General features: G+C 39.3%; 1 protein-coding gene across 3 annotated transcripts in view; it reads left to right on the plus strand.

The window, feature by feature from the left end:
- The window catches only part of FBXL17 (F-box and leucine rich repeat protein 17), a 532,799-nt gene that overhangs the window by 474,063 nt on the left and 38,626 nt on the right, over window positions 1-20,110 (plus strand). For all 3 annotated transcript variants that reach the window (XR_010090864.1, XR_010090865.1, XM_063453643.1), the window contains exon 8: window positions 17,217-17,359. Coding sequence is in view for 1 of the 3 variants with exons in the window: in XM_063453643.1 (XP_063309713.1) it covers window positions 17,217-17,359 (143 nt within the window). In the remaining 2 variants the exon portion in view is untranslated. The remainder of the gene's footprint in view (window positions 1-17,216; window positions 17,360-20,110) is intronic.

The following is a 20,110-nucleotide window of genomic DNA, read 5'->3' on the forward strand; positions in this document are numbered from 1 at the left end:
GGATAGTGTTTAGAGTTATGGATATTAATTTTGGCTAGGGGTAATATTTAGAGCTATGGACATATATTTATAACTGTGGATATTATTTAGGATTAGTGTTTAGGGCAAGGGGTTGGAATTTAAAGTATAAATAAAGCTTTGGAAAATGGTCTGAATTAGGTCCATTTGCATGACATCAAATAATCTGGGGGCAAATAGTGGAAATCAAACATGTTATTTGTTGAATAACCCTTATGTGTCCTCCTAACCATATACTCAGAAAACCAGTAGTGCATAGACATTTATTTATTTAAAAGGGCTAAAAAAAATCTCTCATTATTTATCGGCGGTTTTTAAAGTTCTGTACTAGGTGAGAAAGTTAAAAAGGGCTGTTTGCATTTATAGCCTTACTCCTTACTGGAAAGCTAAAATAAATCAAAAAATTAGATTTCCATGGGAAATTAGTCAAATCTCTTAATCTTTTCATGTCATGGGCTCGATACATTTTTAAACGGGCTCCCATTTTCAGTTAAGAATTTTGATCCAACCCTGTGATAAATGGGAAGATATGCCCAGTATTGCATCTTGCCTTTTCATTCGGCTGCAGATCTTTTCATAATTACTTTCAGTGGTGGGTAATTACTATGCATTTTCCTTGGTGCTACTCATCAATTTGTAATCCTCGTCTCATCTGTTTTTCCAATCTTGCATAAATGTCATTAATCTGTACAAGATCCTCTATCTGCATCAGAAATCAACATTTCTTTTGTATTATTCATAAATGTACTTTTGAAGTTGAGTTTTGAGTTTCTGCTCAATGTGACTGTCCTGCCTTATGTTATAGACTGATTGATTCAGTAAATCAGATTCACAGTTCAGTTCACCAAGGTGAAAACTGCAGCATTTATTCCTGTGGAAGGGGAAAAAAAACACAAATGCTTTATTCGGCACTGTTAAGGTCAAGCTCGAACTTTTGTTAAAGTTCATGTTGTCTTTCCCTGCAATAAATTCCTTTGCTCAAAGATAAAGTATTTGTCTTTGAAGTTTGTCAAATAAATGTAGAAAATGTTACCAGTGGGTAAAGAAAAACGGTTGGGTATATGTCCATATCAAAACAGGAAAGAGTATATGTTAGCGTGCACGTGTGTTTGTATACATATAGAAAGAGCGAGAATACATAGTCGGGTATCGTGTCAGAAGGCGTTGTGCGAAACCAGATGAAAGGTCTAATGATGTTTTTGTGCTAGATTTAGGGTTGCTTTAGTCATGGGGTAGCATTAATAAAATGTATCTGTCTGCACGTGGATGGTCTGCTATTTGCAGCTACCTACATTAATTTACCTCAAGAGAGGAGCTGGAGTTGCTGGAAATGTACAAATTGGACAGACCCCACACGGCAATGTCGGATGAACACGGCATCACGGCAATAAATAAAATTGCAGTACCTTTTTTTCTTCATTTTGAAAACATAGAGGCTGGAGATCAAGAGGGACCACCACACCAGGAAACCAGGACCACTGCTTAACATATTTCGTGAGTTTAGCGCTTCCCCTGAAGTGGAACAAACCACAGGACCACTGTTCCTTGTACGCACACAAGGGAACATTGCACAGGACTTCTCTCCCTTTATCTCTTTAGCTCCTCTACACACATACAGTTTTAGAAATCTGTTAAATTGGTGTCAGCTGCTGCCTAGGAGTGTAATTTGCACTAATCTAACGCAGACCGAGACATGTCTGAGATGGATAAGCTCAAAATGTGCAATTGGCGATTCTAGTAGAATGGGAAGTTGAGTTGCAAATATATGGTTCGTACACCTTGACAACTGAGCTTGTCAGGGGCTTGTTAAGGATCTCGAACATTGTCATTAACAGAGCAATCACAACGCGTGACACTGCCAAACAAGTGTACTCTGACTTTTGACTAAATAAAGATAGCTTCTTTGGCATAGATTTTTTATACCACTTAATAAATATCTAGCGGCTTTTAAGAATAAAATTAAGCAATTCTTGATCCATTAGGCCTATTTTTAGATGATAAAGTTTCCATGAATTAAAGCATTATTTGGTATAATTAGCTGAATTATTCACTACACCATACTGTTATTTCTATGCAGCTTCCGTGCATGTTTAAAGGCAGTGCTACAAACATTAATTTACGGGAACAATCCAGCCTTTTTAATCCAACATGTATTACAGAAAAAAATACATGAGAAAAATGTTCTGACAAGTATCCAGGATCCCTCCCCACCCCCAGCCCCCCCACCCCACAACACCAGCGTCCTAAGAAGCACCTTGCGTAACTGGTGTCATCCAATGGTGTCGGAAACCCCGAACAATTGGCGGGTCAGGCTGGAGTGAATGCATGCCAGACTGCCTGTAAAACATCCATGTCAGCCCACCAGGGCGATCCGTGCTCTTTACATAGTCCTAGAGCCCTGAGACAAGAGCGAGCGTGTCTAATCATGCGCTCATTAAATAAATTTTAGGGACAGTTACCTGTTGTCAGGACCCTAAGGTCTCGCAAGTCCCGCGGACGTCAAAGCGTTGCCACGGATTACCATGGCAACGCTCCGCGCGGCATGCAGACCGCAAAAGTTACACAGGGGAGCTGAAGGAAGCTGCTGGGAAGGTAAGTAAGCGCTTGCTGGGCCCCCTCTGCACAGTCCATGCCATCGGACCACCAGGGAATGCTATATCCCCCTCCCTGGCCAAATAAGAAACAGGGAGGGGGGACTAAAACATTATTAAAAAAAAAATTAAAAATGCCCCCCCTCCATTTTGCACACTTAACATACCTACACAAACACATACTCTGCATTCATTAAATACACACACTGCACAAACACACACACACTCTGCATGCATTACATACACACACTACACAAACACACTGCATTCAATACATACACACACTACACAAACACACACACACTCTGCATTCATTACATACACACACACTGCATTCATTACATACACTTACATAGTTACATAGTTACATAGCTGAAAAGAGACTTGCGTCCATCAAGTTCAGCCTTCCTCACATATGTTTTTTGCTGTTGATCCAAAAGAAGGCAAAAAACCCAGTTTGAAGCGCTTCCAATTTTGCAACAACCTAGGAAAAAAATTCCTTCTTGACCCCAGAATGGCAGTCAGATTTATCCTTGGATCAAGCAGTTATTACAAGCACACTACACAAGCACACTGCATTCATTATATACACACACTGCACAAACACACCCTCTGTGCAGTGTGTATATAATGAATGCGGAGTGTGTGTGTTTGTGCAGTGTGTGTATATAATGAATGCCAACACACACACAGACACTCTGCATTCATTATATACACACACTACACACACTCATTGCACAAACACACATTCTGCATTCATTATATACACACACACTACACAAACACACACTGCATTCACTTATCAAATACTCTCACTGCATACACTACACACATATTCTTAATAAAAATTTTTTTGCAAAATAAATAAAATAAACTTGTTCAGTTAAAAGTAGATTTGTGTAGAAATAGTTAAAAAAAATTTTTTTTTTTAAATGGTAAATGTACATTATCGTCCCGAAAGTTCACAGATTATCGGTATCGGCTCTAAAAAATCAATATCGGTCGATCCCTAGAAGTAAGTATGAAAAAAATGATATGTAGAAATGACATATTTCTGTATTTATCCCTGTCTTGGGTCTGAGCACCAGCAGGGTCTCCTGTTAATCATTGTTACGAGCTTCACACTTTAATGTCAGTATACACAGTAAGTAGAGAAGAAGAAACAATGGTTTTAGTTTTCCTCCCCAACGCAAAATGTTGCTTTTTTTGTATCCTTTCTTACCTAATATATTGGATCCATTGATCCTTTCCAGTGGAACCTGTGTTTGTTCACTGTTGAGGACTGCGTATCCCATCCACAGTGCTCTGGTCAAGACGTTCTTCTTTACTACTAATTGTCCTGGAAGCCACACCTGCTACCTGCTTGGATACAATCTTTATGAAATTCGCATTAAGACTGCGTTAGGATTTCATTGAAATTCCAATACAGTCAAAAGATATCATAAGACATATTTTTCCTCGCTTGATAAAACTTGACAAAAAGCAGATCTACCACCATCACGTTTTGTCACTTTCCCAGTTGTCACGGCTGTGGGTAAGAGGCATTCTCTTGCTCATTGTTAGACAACATCTATGGTGAGTCTTCATGGATCCGTGGACATCAGTGTTGTACTATCGCACATGTGTGAGCGTACAGCACAGATGTGGGTTCCTGGCGGATGTCAGGAGCTAAAGAAAGATGATGGGGACAGGATCAGGTAAATTTATCTCCTCTACGCTCCCACAGGCCACCGACATCAACTTACTACAGGTAAGTGATTCCCCATTAACCAACGCAGAACATCTTCTCTGAGCTCAGCATACCTCCACTGTGTGTGGCATCCACGTATATCATTATGTAAATGTAATTGTTGGTTGTATGATGAAATCAATTCCTCTTACGGTATATAACCAGGACGTTGTTAATAGCAGCACATTATTGTATTATTGTCTGAAAGCCCTATCGTAAACAAAAAAGAAGATAATTGTTTAAAGTTTTTTTTTAACGCAATATAATGGTGAATATTGTAAAGAAGGTAAAAAAACAAAAGCGATTTTTCTTTTTTTATCGTGTTTAAGAGCACAGTATGTTTCCTGTAAGTATGTTCCCTGTACTCTGTGTTTATATGTTGTAAAGCCTATTCTTTCAAAGTGCTTTTCAGGAAGGTTATTTTGCATTTACTTCATAACCATATGTCAAGTGCTAGAAAGCCGACGTTGCATCTATTCATTACGTAGATCCTTAAGAATTATTTGGGTTATGCGTGGCGCTGCTTGTTCCATATTTACATTATGCATTTGATGGCTATACACAAGTACTGCCTGCTTTCCCTCAATCTATGGCTATCATTTTCAATGTGATGCCCCCAACACATTTAAGAATATAATAATGAGCATTTCAAATATGTTTTCCGAGGGAGATTGTTACTCCATCATTTTTGTCTCTGATAGCTCACAGCTTGAAACTGTGTTTAATTTTGTTCTTTCCTGCTCGAATCTCACTAGCATGCAGTCTAAACATCCATTTATATTGATTTATGTGGACCAGCCGGATCAGCCCAGGTTTAGTTAATCATCATAAACTTGATGGCTAGACAGTATGGCAACTTTCATGTATCCTTCTTAAGAGATTTGTTTTCCTATACTAGGGTTTCTGAATATTAATAGATTCCTCAAATTATTTTTGGATTTACATTTTGAAAATGAAAAACAAAACTGGAGTGGCATTGTCAAAATCTGCATTATTTGTTTCAAATGCATTATTTGTATGAAGAATGTAATAAAAAAATAAATATATATATATGTGTGTGTGTGTGTGTGTGTGTATGTTATGGAAATCAGAGTTGTTTTTCCAATAGATGGTATTTTAGAAAGTGATTGAAATTCTAAGATTTGAGAGCCAGGGCTGCTGGTGTGTCCTATGTTACAGTGCAGGTGGCCAATGGAGATCAGCTACTGTGAATCATGGCTCCCATTATCCTCAGCAAGCCAATCAATTCTCAACACCTTATTTATGTGGTTAAATCTGCAGCTTACAAATGTTGCATTTACTTCAAGACCTCCTAGAGAAATATGCATTCTTCTAGCCAAATTAACGGATGACTTGTAATTAATTCCCAATAATTACAGTTGTAATACTGACATTTATTAAAGGACACCTTTTACTGACTGCATTCCACATATTACAGCTAAGGAGGAGTCAGTGAATGTTTGGCACACATTTTTTCGTGGATTGAGGTACACTGGATGAAATCCACTGATTTAGGACGATAAACAGAACTCTGAGTATTATAACTGCTTGCATAGGTTATGCTTCCAGTTTTCTTTATTCGTATTTCAGTAATTTGGTTAAAGTGGCCCTGCTATGTAGTGGCATGAGATAGGAGTCTGGGGATTATATGAAAGTGAGGCAAACATGGAAAAGTCGCCAATGCATAGTGCCTGCGGGTTCCGTTGGTTTCCATGGTAACTGATACACTAAACCCCTTATTTATTATTTTAAAGAACATGCACAGCACATACTTTTCGTACCTGCCAACTTTGCCAATTGTGAACCGAGGAGAGGACAAAGATGGGAGTGGGGGGCACTAGACATATATAGGGGTGGGGGGGGGGGGGGCGCGGGGCTACAAGAGTTGTCCTTGCACTCAAGCACTCGTATATGAGACAGAAATTACCTGGAATCACCTTGTGCAATGTTTAAACAAGTGATTGTGCAGCATGTTTCATGGATGTCCTAAGAAGCAGGACACAAGAGAAAACTTGGAAACCAGGCCAAACGAAATCTTATCATATTGCCACGTGACCTCTCCATGTGTATATATATATTCAGTGGCAGAACTAATGTAGAGAGGGCCCTGGTGCAATCATTTTTGGCTTCTCTCCCGCAAGGATACGTCCCAATAAACATTAACCCAAAAGGTAGATCCCAATCTGTTGTACAACTCTCATAATGCTTTGCTAGCTGGGGATCTACCATTTGCCCATCCTTGAAGGGCTGTATTTAGCACTGAGCAGTGTTTTGTGGTTTTTAATATAAGCATGTTTTTTTTTTTGTTTTTTTTTTGGAGTGTTTGTGGGAAAGCAGAGGTGTATTTCTGCAGTGTTGACATTTAAATGCAAGAGTGTGTTTGTGTGCAGTGTTGGTGTTTGAATGCTGAGATGTATGCACATATGCATATATACACACTGACACACATGCAGATATACAGACAAACAGATACAAACAATGGCACACATGCAGATATAAAGACACGCAGATACACACTGACATGCAAGCAGATATACAGACACGCAGATACACACTGACATGCATGCAGATATACAGACACGCAGATACACACTGACATGCATGCAGATATACAAACACGCAGACACACACTGACATGCATGCAGATATACAAACACGCAGATACACACTGACATGCATGCAGATATACAGACACACAGATACACACTGACATGCATGCAGATATACTGACACGCAGATACACACTGACATGCATGCAGATATACAGACACGCAGATATACAGGCACATCTATGCAAACAATGACACACATGCAGATGAAAATTTAGACTTTTTTAGCTACCATCCAGTTTTCTGCCTTTTGGGTGCAGGAGGGTGGTTTTCTTAGGGTCCAGTCTATTGGCTGAGGCTGTTGGGAGTCAGGGGCTGGAAGGCTCTCTCTCAGTTCTCTCACTCCCGCCCTTTCCCCCCCTTCCGTGTTCTTTTCCTCATCTCTCTCTCGTATTGGCTCTATCTGTTAGCTGAGAGGAAGTGACAGTCTCTCACTTCTTCCCAGCACTGCTATCATTGTTAAAGCACCACAGCGTGCGACCGGGACCCTGATGACACAAACCCATCAGCGTACGACCAGGCTCCTGATGACACAAACCCATCAGCGTACGACCAGGCCCCTGATGACACAAACCCATCAGTGTACGAGGGTACAGGGTGTCCACAGTGGCCACCTGATGACACATGCCTATTGGGCGTCCCTACATGCATCCGCCACCCGATGGGCCATCTCAGCATGCAGGCTTCGCTGGCAGTAGTTTCACCACGGAATATTGGTTTTTTTTCTAGTAAAATAGGCCTGCCTTGTATCATATACATGCATATGTTGTTCTGTGTCACATAAATATATACCACAATCAGACTTTCCCGGATTTTCTTATGAAAACAAATTGATTATTTTTGCTTCTCAAATACAAAGTTAGTTCTTACAGTGTCGTTGATGTTAAAATGGACAACAGCTGATGGTATTTGCTGAACATTTAGAGTGTGGAGACTCCTGGTCCTTGATGTTCATTGTGTCTCATTGTCTGCCCTTTGCACAGATGCTACATTTTATATATATATACACACACAACACCAAGTGGGTGAACAAGCATTACAAAGTCAAGCTAAAAAAAATACAGGGTGAATTATAACCTGGAGTTAAACGATGAACAATAGTCAACTTAAATGTACCAGAGCTCTGTGGAGAGGGATCCACAATCTCCTCAGTGGTCAATAGAGTTTAACCACAATTTATAAAAAGAACAGACAGTCCATATATTTATGATTAAGGCCATCAGCCTTTATTGTCTGTTTTGGGTAAATTTCTGTTACACGTACCTCTGCCATGCAGCTTGTGCATTCCTTCTATATAAGCCGGAGTGCCCCTTTCTGTTTTTCACCCCTGTCCTGGAACTGACATCCACTAACTGGTGAAATGTAGAGGGTGTCCGCAGTGGCCAAAGAAAGAGTAAGACCATATCGGATTCTTATCGGACAGGCAATACTTTTCTTTTCACATAAGTTTCTGTCTAAAAAAAATAAATGCTTTTTGCGGTTTGGCATTTTATTAAAAAGCACAAAAACGTTTCTTTTCAGACATAGTGAATTCAACCTGATCTGCTGAACCCCAGAAGAGAGCGCACTAGCTCTGGAGGTAGCGTGTATGTGCTTTCGTTTCATTTCTCAGGGGCATCATGTTAGATTGCTTTCCAGCTGTGGTCATGCGCCTCCTCTGTTCCTGCTGAGTTTGATTGCCATCCCAGGCTGCGTTCTCAGCAAATGTTGCCCATAGGCGCAGACACACAAAGACACACCAACAAAATGACTCAGAAGGCCTCAAGCAGCCTAAGGCAGATGAGGGCCAATGAAAACACAAAACACAGACTTATTAAATAGCACATTTTCACACAAAAAAAAGAAAAAAGTGGATATGGAATGACAGAATGAAAATATTTCCAGATCACCTTCAGGTTTGCTTAGCAGGATAAAGTGAGTGTCTTTATGGAAGAACGGCTAGAATCTGGAGGGCATTATGGGGTTTTAATTGAATTACAAGTGAAACTTCACAATAGGCACAAAAACTGTGAATGTTATCTGTAAGAAAGTTAGAAAATGCCAAATGGGGTAATATTTCAGCACGACATTCGATAACTTTGTCCTTAAATCTAAGAGAATCGTATAAGTGCCAAAGAATTGAGCAATGATTTTAGATTTTATCTGGAAACATATAAATAAAACTTCCATTCTCACGGCAGGAATTTATTTAGGTGAGGTCTGTTGGCTGTAATCTCAGGAAGAACTGGTCTGACCAAGATTAGTGGGAGTTGCACTCTCAAGTGATACCTGCTGATATTTAAAGGATGGCATCTAAAATAGCTGCTGCCCGGGACTGTAAATCTCCTTAACCTCAGACAGCAATCGGATGTGCATGTCCTAGTGATACCCCTATTGTAATATCATTCCATTAACCACTGTACTAGACAACAATATAACTAAACATTAACTCCTACACTATCAATATACTACAATAACAATACACATTAATCCTTACACTGCTTTAAAAATATTATCATTACATTAATCTTAACCTTAAAATTAAATATTACATTGTAATTTTCATGAGCTTTTTTTTTTTTTTTTTTTTTTACTTAGCTCACTCAAAATGGGACAATTTATAAACTTTTCGTAATCTGAAAGTGGTGCTAAGTCCAAGAAGTTGGGCAATTGCCATGAAAACCAGCAGAACCATAACAACTTTGCAGCATTGTTTAGATCACAACACTTGGTTAAATCTCCAATGGATTGACTTCATAAATGTTAGCGGATTTCAAACTGAAGAAGAATTGCTCTCTTTAAAAACAATAAAAATTAAAACAATACATTAAATGATGTGGTTCAATAAACAAATATAAACTAAACAGCAGGATTTCGTGTTGACATATTTTCATAATTAGATTCACTTGTCCCATCATAATCACTGCTAAGGAACATCATCAAACCGTAAAATTGGCCACACTCTGCAGAAAAATCAAACCCTAAACCCAAATTGAACAACTTCTCGTTCCTATCTTTGTGTTTTTTCCAAATACTATATACAGCTTGTGTAATGGATAACCTTCTTAGTCATATTCATTTCTTGGCTTCTGGAATGTTTTATTCATGAATTTCTATTCCTTCATTCCATTCCATATCCTTTTTGATTCATTCATAAATAATAAAAAGGGGAATTAGTAACAAGATTTGTTGTTCGTTGCAATGATTAGTAGGACTAAGGGAAAAAATAGGCAACGCTATGTGTTATTTGTTCTAGTTTGTATTCAAACCTTAACTGTTTTCAGCTTTCACGTTTTATTGGTCACTTTTACCTATTACGTTGAAAGAAAATTGTGTTAGAACCTTTGTAATTGTAAATGTCAGTGTAAAAGATATTGTAATTTATTTTGAGAGCACCAACAAAGAAGTAGTATATTTGTGTGTGTGTGTATATATTAATATCTGTTTTGAGTTTGTTTTTGTTAGCTAATTTATTTATTTTTAACAGGATCTGTCACTTTCAAATGTCTTTGCATATTTTGCAAAGAGCCCCAAAGGTGACTTCTGTAGTTAGGGTACCGTGTCCACGTGGTGCAATGGTTGGGTAAGGTTACTAACCTGGACCTCGTGGTTGAAGCCAACATCTTCATGGAGACCATCTTTGAGTATTGGTGCTTTATCTTCCAGGAAATGCGTCACGCGAGTACAGCACTGCGGTTTATTGATTTATTGAGGATTGAAGACCGCAGTAGCCTCCATAGATCACGTCTCGCTATGAGTTTATGATGGCTGCTGGGATGGGACAATATGGCAGACCACTGCCTTTTCTCAACTTATGTAAAACTCAAGTGTGGTGGCCACCCTGATAGGAAGAGGGGTTTCGCCGCAAGAGATGTTCTTTGCCCCCTAGTGTGAGTGATGCTGTAGTATAGCAGTAATCCAAAACAAGTAGAGTAGGTATAGCTGGTATAGCTTTCTCCCACAAACATGAGACGAGGCTCATGGGGATGAACTGATTTATTGGAAGCTACACGCGGCCTTTTATGCAACTCCTCATGCAAGGGGTTTTCTAAATCATATTACAGGGGCATTCCCCGCTGAACCTGAGAGGAGACTACTATAAAGTACACATCTAAATTACATTATATCTCAGGTCCAGAGCATATACATTTATTACACCCCAAAAGATACATTTTACAAACAGGTACCCCCCAAGGCCTGGATCCGAGCGCTCAACATATGCCAAAAGCGCTCAGAGCCGAAATGCCACCAGAGGAACGTTTAGAGCGACCGCACATGAGACGCCTGCCCAAAATAGTTCCATGGAATTGGAATGTGCGGTCGGTCTGTTTCGGGACTACGAAATACAACATAATGCCAAACATAACCATTCATGAGTATGCTATGTCTGTGTCTCTCGTTCGGGAGTGTGCTTCCACCGAACAACGTGCTTTCTAGTCGAAAATAGCTGAACGTAGGTGGAGGTGGAAGTTTCAGCGTTGTTCAGGTGGCCTAGTGTCCGTTTTGAGTTCCATACACTCGATGACCAAACATCGCTGTGTATGTTCGTGGCTTAAAGGATCACTATAGTGTCAGGAAAGCAAATCGGTTTTCCTGACACTATAGTACCCTTCAGTTACTCACCTTATTCCACCGCCAGGCTCCCTTACCTCTCCTCCCCCGCCGACGTCAGCTCCCCCGTCTGACGTCAGCGGAGCGGAATGCCGCGCGCAAGCATTCAAAGTGAGCATAGGATAGCATTTCTCAATGCTTTCCTATGGACGCTCTGCGTGATGGAGGCATAATATGCCTCCAGCGTTGCAGATGCGCCTCTAGTGGCTGTCCGGAAGACAGCCACTAAAGGCTGGCTTAACTCCAAATGTAAACATTTCTCTGAAACTGCTATGTTTACAGCAGGCAGGGTTAACCCTAGAGGGACCTGGCACTCAAACCACTTCATTGAGCTGAAGTGGTCTGGGTGACTATAGTATCCCTTTAAGTGTCCCTTTAAGATTGCCATCGCACAATCGAACGGCGGCCACCCAGCCGACCGTTTAGAATGTTGCGGTTATTGAGGTGTTGACAGAGGTTAAATGGGTCAACGAGCAGCACACATAGTATGGTCGGATGGTCTACCAGTTCGGCAGTTCATTCGGTACATAAACAAAACAAGTGTAATCCATTCGGTGAATCCCATGTACCGACCCAACAGGTGAAGAAAAATAAAGTTTAACAATCCAGAGACAGGGTAGTCTGTGACATCATGCTTTACCATAAGATAAAGTAGTCCCTACTATGCTCGTGTTAGTTGCACAGTTCATGTTCTTTAAAAGATCTAGATCATCCCTTGAAAGATCTAGAGCACTTGTCTCAAAGTCAGCTTACATGGGTGCCATGTAATCCTCCTTCATGGGCCCACAGATCCTTACTGGCATATGTGTTCTAGTTCATACAAATCAGTGCTCCCACTTACATACACTTAATGATGTTGGCAGGAGAGCGTACATCCTCCTCGGACACATCAATTAAAAGCTCCACTGCAGCCATGATTAGGACCAGGTTACTGGCAATCCAAGACCCGGGACTTGGACATACCTCTCTATTCTGTCTTAACGTACTAAGGGGGCGAGAAACGGCTTCCAGTTTGATAATTGGAGTCCCCTGCTCTAGCGTCACCCCAAGTAGGGCAATTATCAGAAGTTACAATATATTTTCCAGTACTTTTTGTTTAAAGTGACTGCCTTTAGATACAGTATTGGCATTTTAACTGTTTGTTAGAGCCCATCCACGATGGTCTCTGTGTGGGAACCAAACTGGCAGCATTTCGGTCCTATCTGCTGAGAGCATAGACCATTCTGGTTTCTGTATTGGGGAAGATGCTATGTTTTCTTTGACCAGCAGACCGGGTAATTGTTGCTTCTCAGTCAGCCTTGTTTTGACTTGTGAAAATAGCATTACAATCTGAAAATCTTTGAAATTGCTCATAACAGATGTTTTAGACTCATATTAACTCATGTGCCAGACTGCTGGAATAGTTGACACACCATTAGCAAACTTGCACAACATTGAAAGTTTTATTTCATTAATCCTTATGCCACTTTTTATTAATTCATGCTCTCAGTATATAGAACTGTCTGTGTATATTTTACATTTTAGAAATTACAAGCTATTGATTATTATGCAATACTACCAATAAAATGTCAGTTTAAATAAAGGCATTATATTCAGAATGCTCCGTTATGTAAACTGCATAAATTCTTACCTTGTATAATCCAGAAATAATATGAAAGTTTACAGACAAGTGGAAAAAAAAATAGTATTTATTGTTTAACACTGAGGCCACTTTTGATCTGCTTAACCCCTTAAGGACACATGACATGTCTGACACGTCATGATTCCATTTTATTCCAGAAGTTTGGTCCTTAAGGGGTTAAAGATACATTCTAGTTTTGAAAGGTATGCTTTAAAAAAAAAAAAGTTTATTCTCTGCAAGTAAAAACTAACCGTAGCCCTCCACAATATGCATAGGTGTCAACTGTCCCATGTTTGCCAGGACAGTCCCATCTTTTGTTCTGGTATAAACATGTCATTGGGACCTGGTTCTCTATTTGGCCCACGTCAATGTGTTCCCCTGTGCAACCAGGAAGTCAGGACATTTTACTTCCTCCCAGCACACAAAGAGCTGGGGCATGGGTCATCAGATGTGACAGACACAGGAATCATACTGTGAGTAAATTTATTTGTGTTTAAAAAATAAATAAAACAAACCCTGCATAGAATACAGTAGCTCAACTTTTACTTTGTTTAAACCAGTTGCACTAAGCCCATTTTAGACAGGTCTTCATCAGCGTCTGTTCCTCTAGGTCTGGTTCTGGTAAATGTTTGTTATGTATTGAGTATCATACAGCACTACAGAATATATTGACTATCAATCTCATCATGTCACTGCATTGTATGTTTGTTTAACCAATTTAGTTGTACACCCCTTCTTGCATTGTTGTTGCTGATTATGTAAACGATAAGATACGAATTTAATAGATAATTTTAATGTAACTTTTTAAATCTCGTGTGCCTTGAGAGCAGAGTTTACTACGGGCATTTCTGTGCCCAATTTTAAAGTTGTTAGAGACAGTTTTACAATGATCTCACTTTGTAAAGGGTCAAATGGCGCCACAGTGATGTTATTTTACAAGTGCTTTTCAATGCATGTTTAGTCACAAAAAAATAGAGAGAATATTAAGGGATGTTAGTACACGTGCCAACACTTTGCGTCATTTGAGTGTGTGTTTGTATGCATCTGTATGTTCATATGTGAATACGTGCAGTCATCTGCCAACACTACAAGACATTTACATTCACATTCCATTTACAAACAAGCTTACAATCACATACACGCTGCATATAAACGCCAACGCTACACAATGGTATGCCCATGTATTCAAACGTCAACACTGCTTACTAATACACACCTGCATACAATTGCCAACATTATTCATTGACACACACCTGTTTCATACAAAAACACCCCTATATTCAAACAATCCATTGTGTCAAAGAAAAAAAGTGTGTATATTAAAAAATGATGGTTCACCAAAAATAAATGAAAGTGTAATACAAAATAATAACCGACTTTTGTTTCAATTTATCAAACCCAAATCTTTTAATTATTACTATTTACTTTGTACCGACACAAAAAAGTTCAAAAAGGCATGTTGGGATCAAACTGGGGTGTAGGGGGATACATTTTGGGTGTACCTCATACAACTCTTTTCACCTATTGTGTCTATGCCGTATTGTCGAAATGTGATTTATGTCACGATTTCTTGTAAATATCTCGCCGTTAACAGTGCTCTGCATGAACATTCATCGCACCTTGAGCTGTTAATTCTGGATCATGAAATGCACTGCAGCCTGCGTTGAATACTAACAGCGTGGCCACCTTGTGGCTGAATAGCAGTCGTCATACATCACTTTCAAGCTTTTATTACATTTGTTCAGAAAATGAAACCGCTCACATTCATATTTGTGCTTTATATGTAAGATGTGCTTTTCCAATGGGGATGGATGGGAGTCTGATAAATGATTTCTGTGTAAATTAAGGAATGAAGCTGCAAATATGAACTGGAGTGTTTTCTCTAAATAGGAAATTACAAATTGCTAATTTGGGATTACACAGTTTAAGTCACAGTAGTTAAATTGTCATTTTTGGCCTATAATTTAGGAATGTCTGGTATATTCTGCATAGTTTTATGAATAAGGCTCTTTCTACTTTGCAATATGTGGCACTAACTGAGTTAGTGTGTTAATATCATTTGATCTGGACAAACGGTTGGGATTGCCCACACTTTTATCAGCCAAGCCGCGGCTCTAACTGTGTTGGAGATTTCCCAAATCAGCACCTTTTGAATGTGGCATTCAGTATCTGATTTCCAGTGCATTAATATTGGTAATCCGTTTCCAGTGCACTTATCTTGTGATTAGAATGAACACCTTACACTTCACCTCCGTAAAACACAGCAATCCCAAACTGCCAATACATTTCCCTATGTCTGGCAAGGGAAACGTGGGATAGCAAATAAAAAATAAAAGCAGGAGATGTTTTTGCCTTTGTATTTCTGCAGTATACAGTGATCTGACTGCACTGACTGCTTCTCTATTGAAGGACTGAAAATGGCATGCAAGTCACGCACCTCTAATGCTATTGGTGGTCCTTTTTTAAATGTTAAGTGCGTACACATACATTGCTGCTTGGTGGTTAAAAAGGCATGCAATGCATCATCTTAATTGGACCGGATTGTTATGTACATAATACAAAGAGTCTTTGGGCACCCAGCACCTGTTTTATCAAATCATTTTCAATCGGTGTGACAAAAACAGAACTAATTGTATTTACTAATATTGTGTAAATTCAAGACATTGCCTGTATAGTACATTAACATGTTTTAAACCCACTCTGTAGTCTTGCCTTTTGGGGGTGCTACCATACTCTGGTTAGTAGCTGGGGTGACTACCAATGCCCACAAGGAGTCCTGTAACACTATGTGTTCCGGATGGCATTTACCTTAGCTAGACCGGTTCAGGGCCATAGGTTCCGTATGGTATACTTTAAATATGCCTTTAATATTCCAAGGGTTAAAGTCTCTCGTGAAGAGGGTTTTGCATAAAATCTGCAGTAAAAATATGATCTAGTGAAAGCAACCAAGTGTGCCATATTTCAAGGGCATTTTTCACCAGTAATGAGCAGTCACAAAATTTGATTTAATAAATGCTATTTCAACCTTAAGTACCTTAGATATCTAATATTCCGCAGTAGTGTTATTGCTGGGCCCCTCACCGAAACTCTTCAACGGCTAATGAGATCTTTTTAAGCAATGACATGCTTTGCAAATTGTAACAAAGATGAATTTACAGAAATTGACATGGGCAATTATAGAACAAGGTTAATGATTATATTCCTAAGTGAAAGAGTTTAATGTTTCTGATATATACTGATTATTTCAAATTAGACGTGAATGTAGGATCACTCTCTCGCCCCACCAAATGACGCTCGTGCGTACAGTGCTGTGTGTTTAGAATGTGCATGTGCCTGCACAAACGGTTTCTTAGGTTTTATTTATTTATTTATTTTCTTTATTTTTTTTTTTGCTTTAATCTGATTTTATTTTCTCATCTGGTTATGTTTACTATTCACAATACCCATCATTTATTCCCTTCCTCCCCCCATTTTGCCTAAAGTCAGGAATGCCTAAAACATGATGCTATATCCTGAACTGGTTAGAAGGCTTTACAATGATGTTACGCATTCAGCCCAGAATGGGTTAATCAATTTGTCATACTAAACCACCTAAAGCCTTCCTCTTATTCCCAATGTTGGAGGCCAGTGTGCCGCTTAGAAAGGTATAACTTTATTTATTTTGCATACATTACTGATGGTTATTTTAAGTTGGTTTTGGCCTCATCGTTGGAAATGGCCATTTTTTTCTTCTACGCAACATATACCACATTTAAATTAATAATTGGATATTTCACCTTTGTGTATACTCTTTAAGTGTTCTGTCCATAATGTCTGATATTTACAATCTCAAGTCTTTACCCCTTAATAATCAATTCTGGATTAATTTCATGATTACAGGCGGACCTATAAAGATCCCATATCAAAATGGAATGGTCCATTCAGTTAATGTGTAAATAAGCAGGAAATGTCATACTGGTGTAAGGATGGCATGAGAAATCATTGGTCCTTAAGAGGTTAACACATGATTGTGGCAACTAATACTGCGTGTGTCTTATGAGTTTGTTCTTTGCCCACAGCTTTGATAGCCATTGGTCGGTACAGCATGACCATAGAGACGGTGGATGTTGGATGGTGTAAGGACATCACAGATAAAGGAGCCACACTAATTGCTCAGACCAGCAAATCTATCCGGTATCTGGGTTTGATGAGATGCGATAAGGTAAGAGACTGTGAAATACACATAAAGTAGACTCAAAACTAGTTAAATATGATGTTTATTTACTTATCACTGAATTGTAGTGAAAATTGATTTGTAACATTTACAGGATTATTCACTAAAGTCTGACTGGTTCTATACCTCAATGGAGCAAAATCGTTTGCTGTAAAATTTAGCCATTCGGACTGCAAAACCCGGACATTATTCACAGTATGCAACTATTGGCAAAACAGGCTCTAAATGAGCCCAAAGTTGGTCCAGACTTTAGCAATTGTTAAAATCCTACCCTGGATGCTTAAAATGAGGCCCAATATTTTAACCATTACAACTATATTCCCACTGTCACTGCAAACAAATAGCAAAAAAACATTCACGGTTCATTTACCTGATGGCTGACCAGCACTTGATTGACAGCCTCCACGAGAGATAGTAACAAAATGAAATAATACTTACCTTAAAAATTATTTTCATCAGCCCCAAAAAAGGCCAAATAAAAATCTGTTACATGCCAACGCTACTATAAAAAAAAACATGAATTGCAAAACACCAACTACAAAATAAAACAATGCTACAACAAATATAAATCCATATGAGCTTCTCGAATGTTCCAAGTAGACTGATCTGTCAAGGCAGGAAAGCCTTTCACATTTTTTAAAATCTCAACAGAGTGCTCTGATTGGTTGCCGGCAAATTCCCTCTGTACGAGAGATGCTGCATCCGGGGCTGTATGTCTATACAGGTGGTCCTCGTTTTGCGACCTACCTGTTTTACAACGGCTCGCACTTACGATCAGCTCTCTCGCGGGGTGGTAGTTGCAAGACGTCCTGGGAATTGGAGGGATTCCCTGATCTACTGCGTTCGTCTATGTTCGGGGAAAGGTCCTTAAACACAGACATGCGCACCACAACAGGGAATCCCTTAATTCTATGTTCGGGGAAACTTGCACGAACATAGATTAGAGGGAATGCCTGCTCTGGTGCGTTCGTCTATGTTCGGGGAAATTTCCCTGAACATAGACAAGCACACCAGAGCAATCACTTACCGACCAATTTGTTCTACGACTGGGTCGTAGGAACGGAACCCGGTCGGTAAGTGAGGAGTACCTGTATACACAGAGGATTTGCCGGCATTTCGGTTCTGGACTGCCCTTAAGAGTAAGATCGGTCTGTTATGCAAATGGTATAGGTTCTCTTTGTAATAGCACAATTGAGCAAACATATTTTTGAGACCTTAGCTGGGACCAACCGAAAGGCCAGCTACTGAGTTTTTCTAATCTTTTGCCCTCAGAGTGCTCATATTCTGTTTTTATTGCAATTTAATTGGCAGACCTAGAACAAAGTTTCTTGAAAACACAACACACCAAACCTCTCGAATATGTCGCACATGAATTGCTAGAATGCACTACACATATGTCCCACTTGTAATCACCTACATCTTGAATTTTGAAAAAAAAAATACATAAAATTGTTAAAGATTTGCAGCCAATGCTAGATGAGAACATAACTGATTTGCTGTTAAACTTCTCTGCTTCTCCGACATGGGCAAGGGAACTTGAGCAGGACATATTGCCACAGGACCAGAAACAGTCTGGCAACATTGCCAAAGTGAGGACAGTCAGCACATGTTCAGGATTAAGAAACAAAGCCAGGAAACCAATAATCAGGGACACTTGAGAAATGTAGGCACCAGAGCTCTGTGATAACCGAGCAGTGATAAATCATTTACATGGTGTTTTATAGGTGAGTGAGCTTTAATCAAATGACTGAGGTGAAACCGTAAGAGGACTTATAACCCGCCGTTATTAGTGATGCACTCTCACTGTGAATAAGTCCATGTGGGAATGTTGCAGGTTGTGTGCGTACATGTTGCTGGACTCGCGTGGGAAGGTGATGATATGGTGGACCTAACCCTTGGACACCCAGGTCCACTGTGCAGGATGCACATGATGTTTTCTGAATTTTCAGAGCCCCGACATTCAGCAGTCCAAACTCTTCTCATGTTGCTAGATATGTTAAAACTTGGGCTCTTATGGGGCCAAGTGGTGAGAGGGTGCTATGTAACAGTGACCCACATCAAAAAGTTAAATTTGCTGGATCCTTAATAAAGTCCAGCCTGACTGAGAGAGGCTACAAGTCAGAGGTGAAACTTAGCAGGGATACAAGGGAGTTCATAAGTACTAAGAATAAAGCAAATGCAAATTATCTAAAGCAAATTGTTTACAGAAGTACTGACATATATTGACATTTAGCTTGTTACAATGATTCATAAGCAGAATATAGATACATAGAGTGACATAAAGAGACGTACAGAGACAGGTGATGCATAAACTGAAAGATATATATTAAATATAAACAGATAGTCAGACACGGGTGATGCATAGATTGATAGATACAACACCCTCCATGAATATTGGCACCCGTGATCAATGAGTAAAGAAGGCTGTGAAAAAGGATCTCTCTTGTTTATTCTTTTTTTTTTTTTTTTTGGGATATTAATCAATTTGAAACCCAACTCAGGTTTATAAAAAAAAAATAAGTATGTTCCCGTTGATATTATACCTTTTTGTAGTACACCTGGGTGACTAGGAACAAGAAAAATTTTCAACCATGAATATCTGTATATGTGTATGTATAAATATGAGGTAACACATAGATTAAATTCCCTTAGTCATTCGTCACAATGGGTAAGACCAAGGAATATACCTGTGATGTTCGATAAAAGGTTGTTGAGCTTCACAAAATGGGAAGTGCCTAT

This window comes from Pelobates fuscus, chromosome 5 (assembly GCF_036172605.1).
Source record: "Pelobates fuscus isolate aPelFus1 chromosome 5, aPelFus1.pri, whole genome shotgun sequence".
Lineage (NCBI taxonomy): Eukaryota > Metazoa > Chordata > Amphibia > Anura > Pelobatidae > Pelobates > Pelobates fuscus.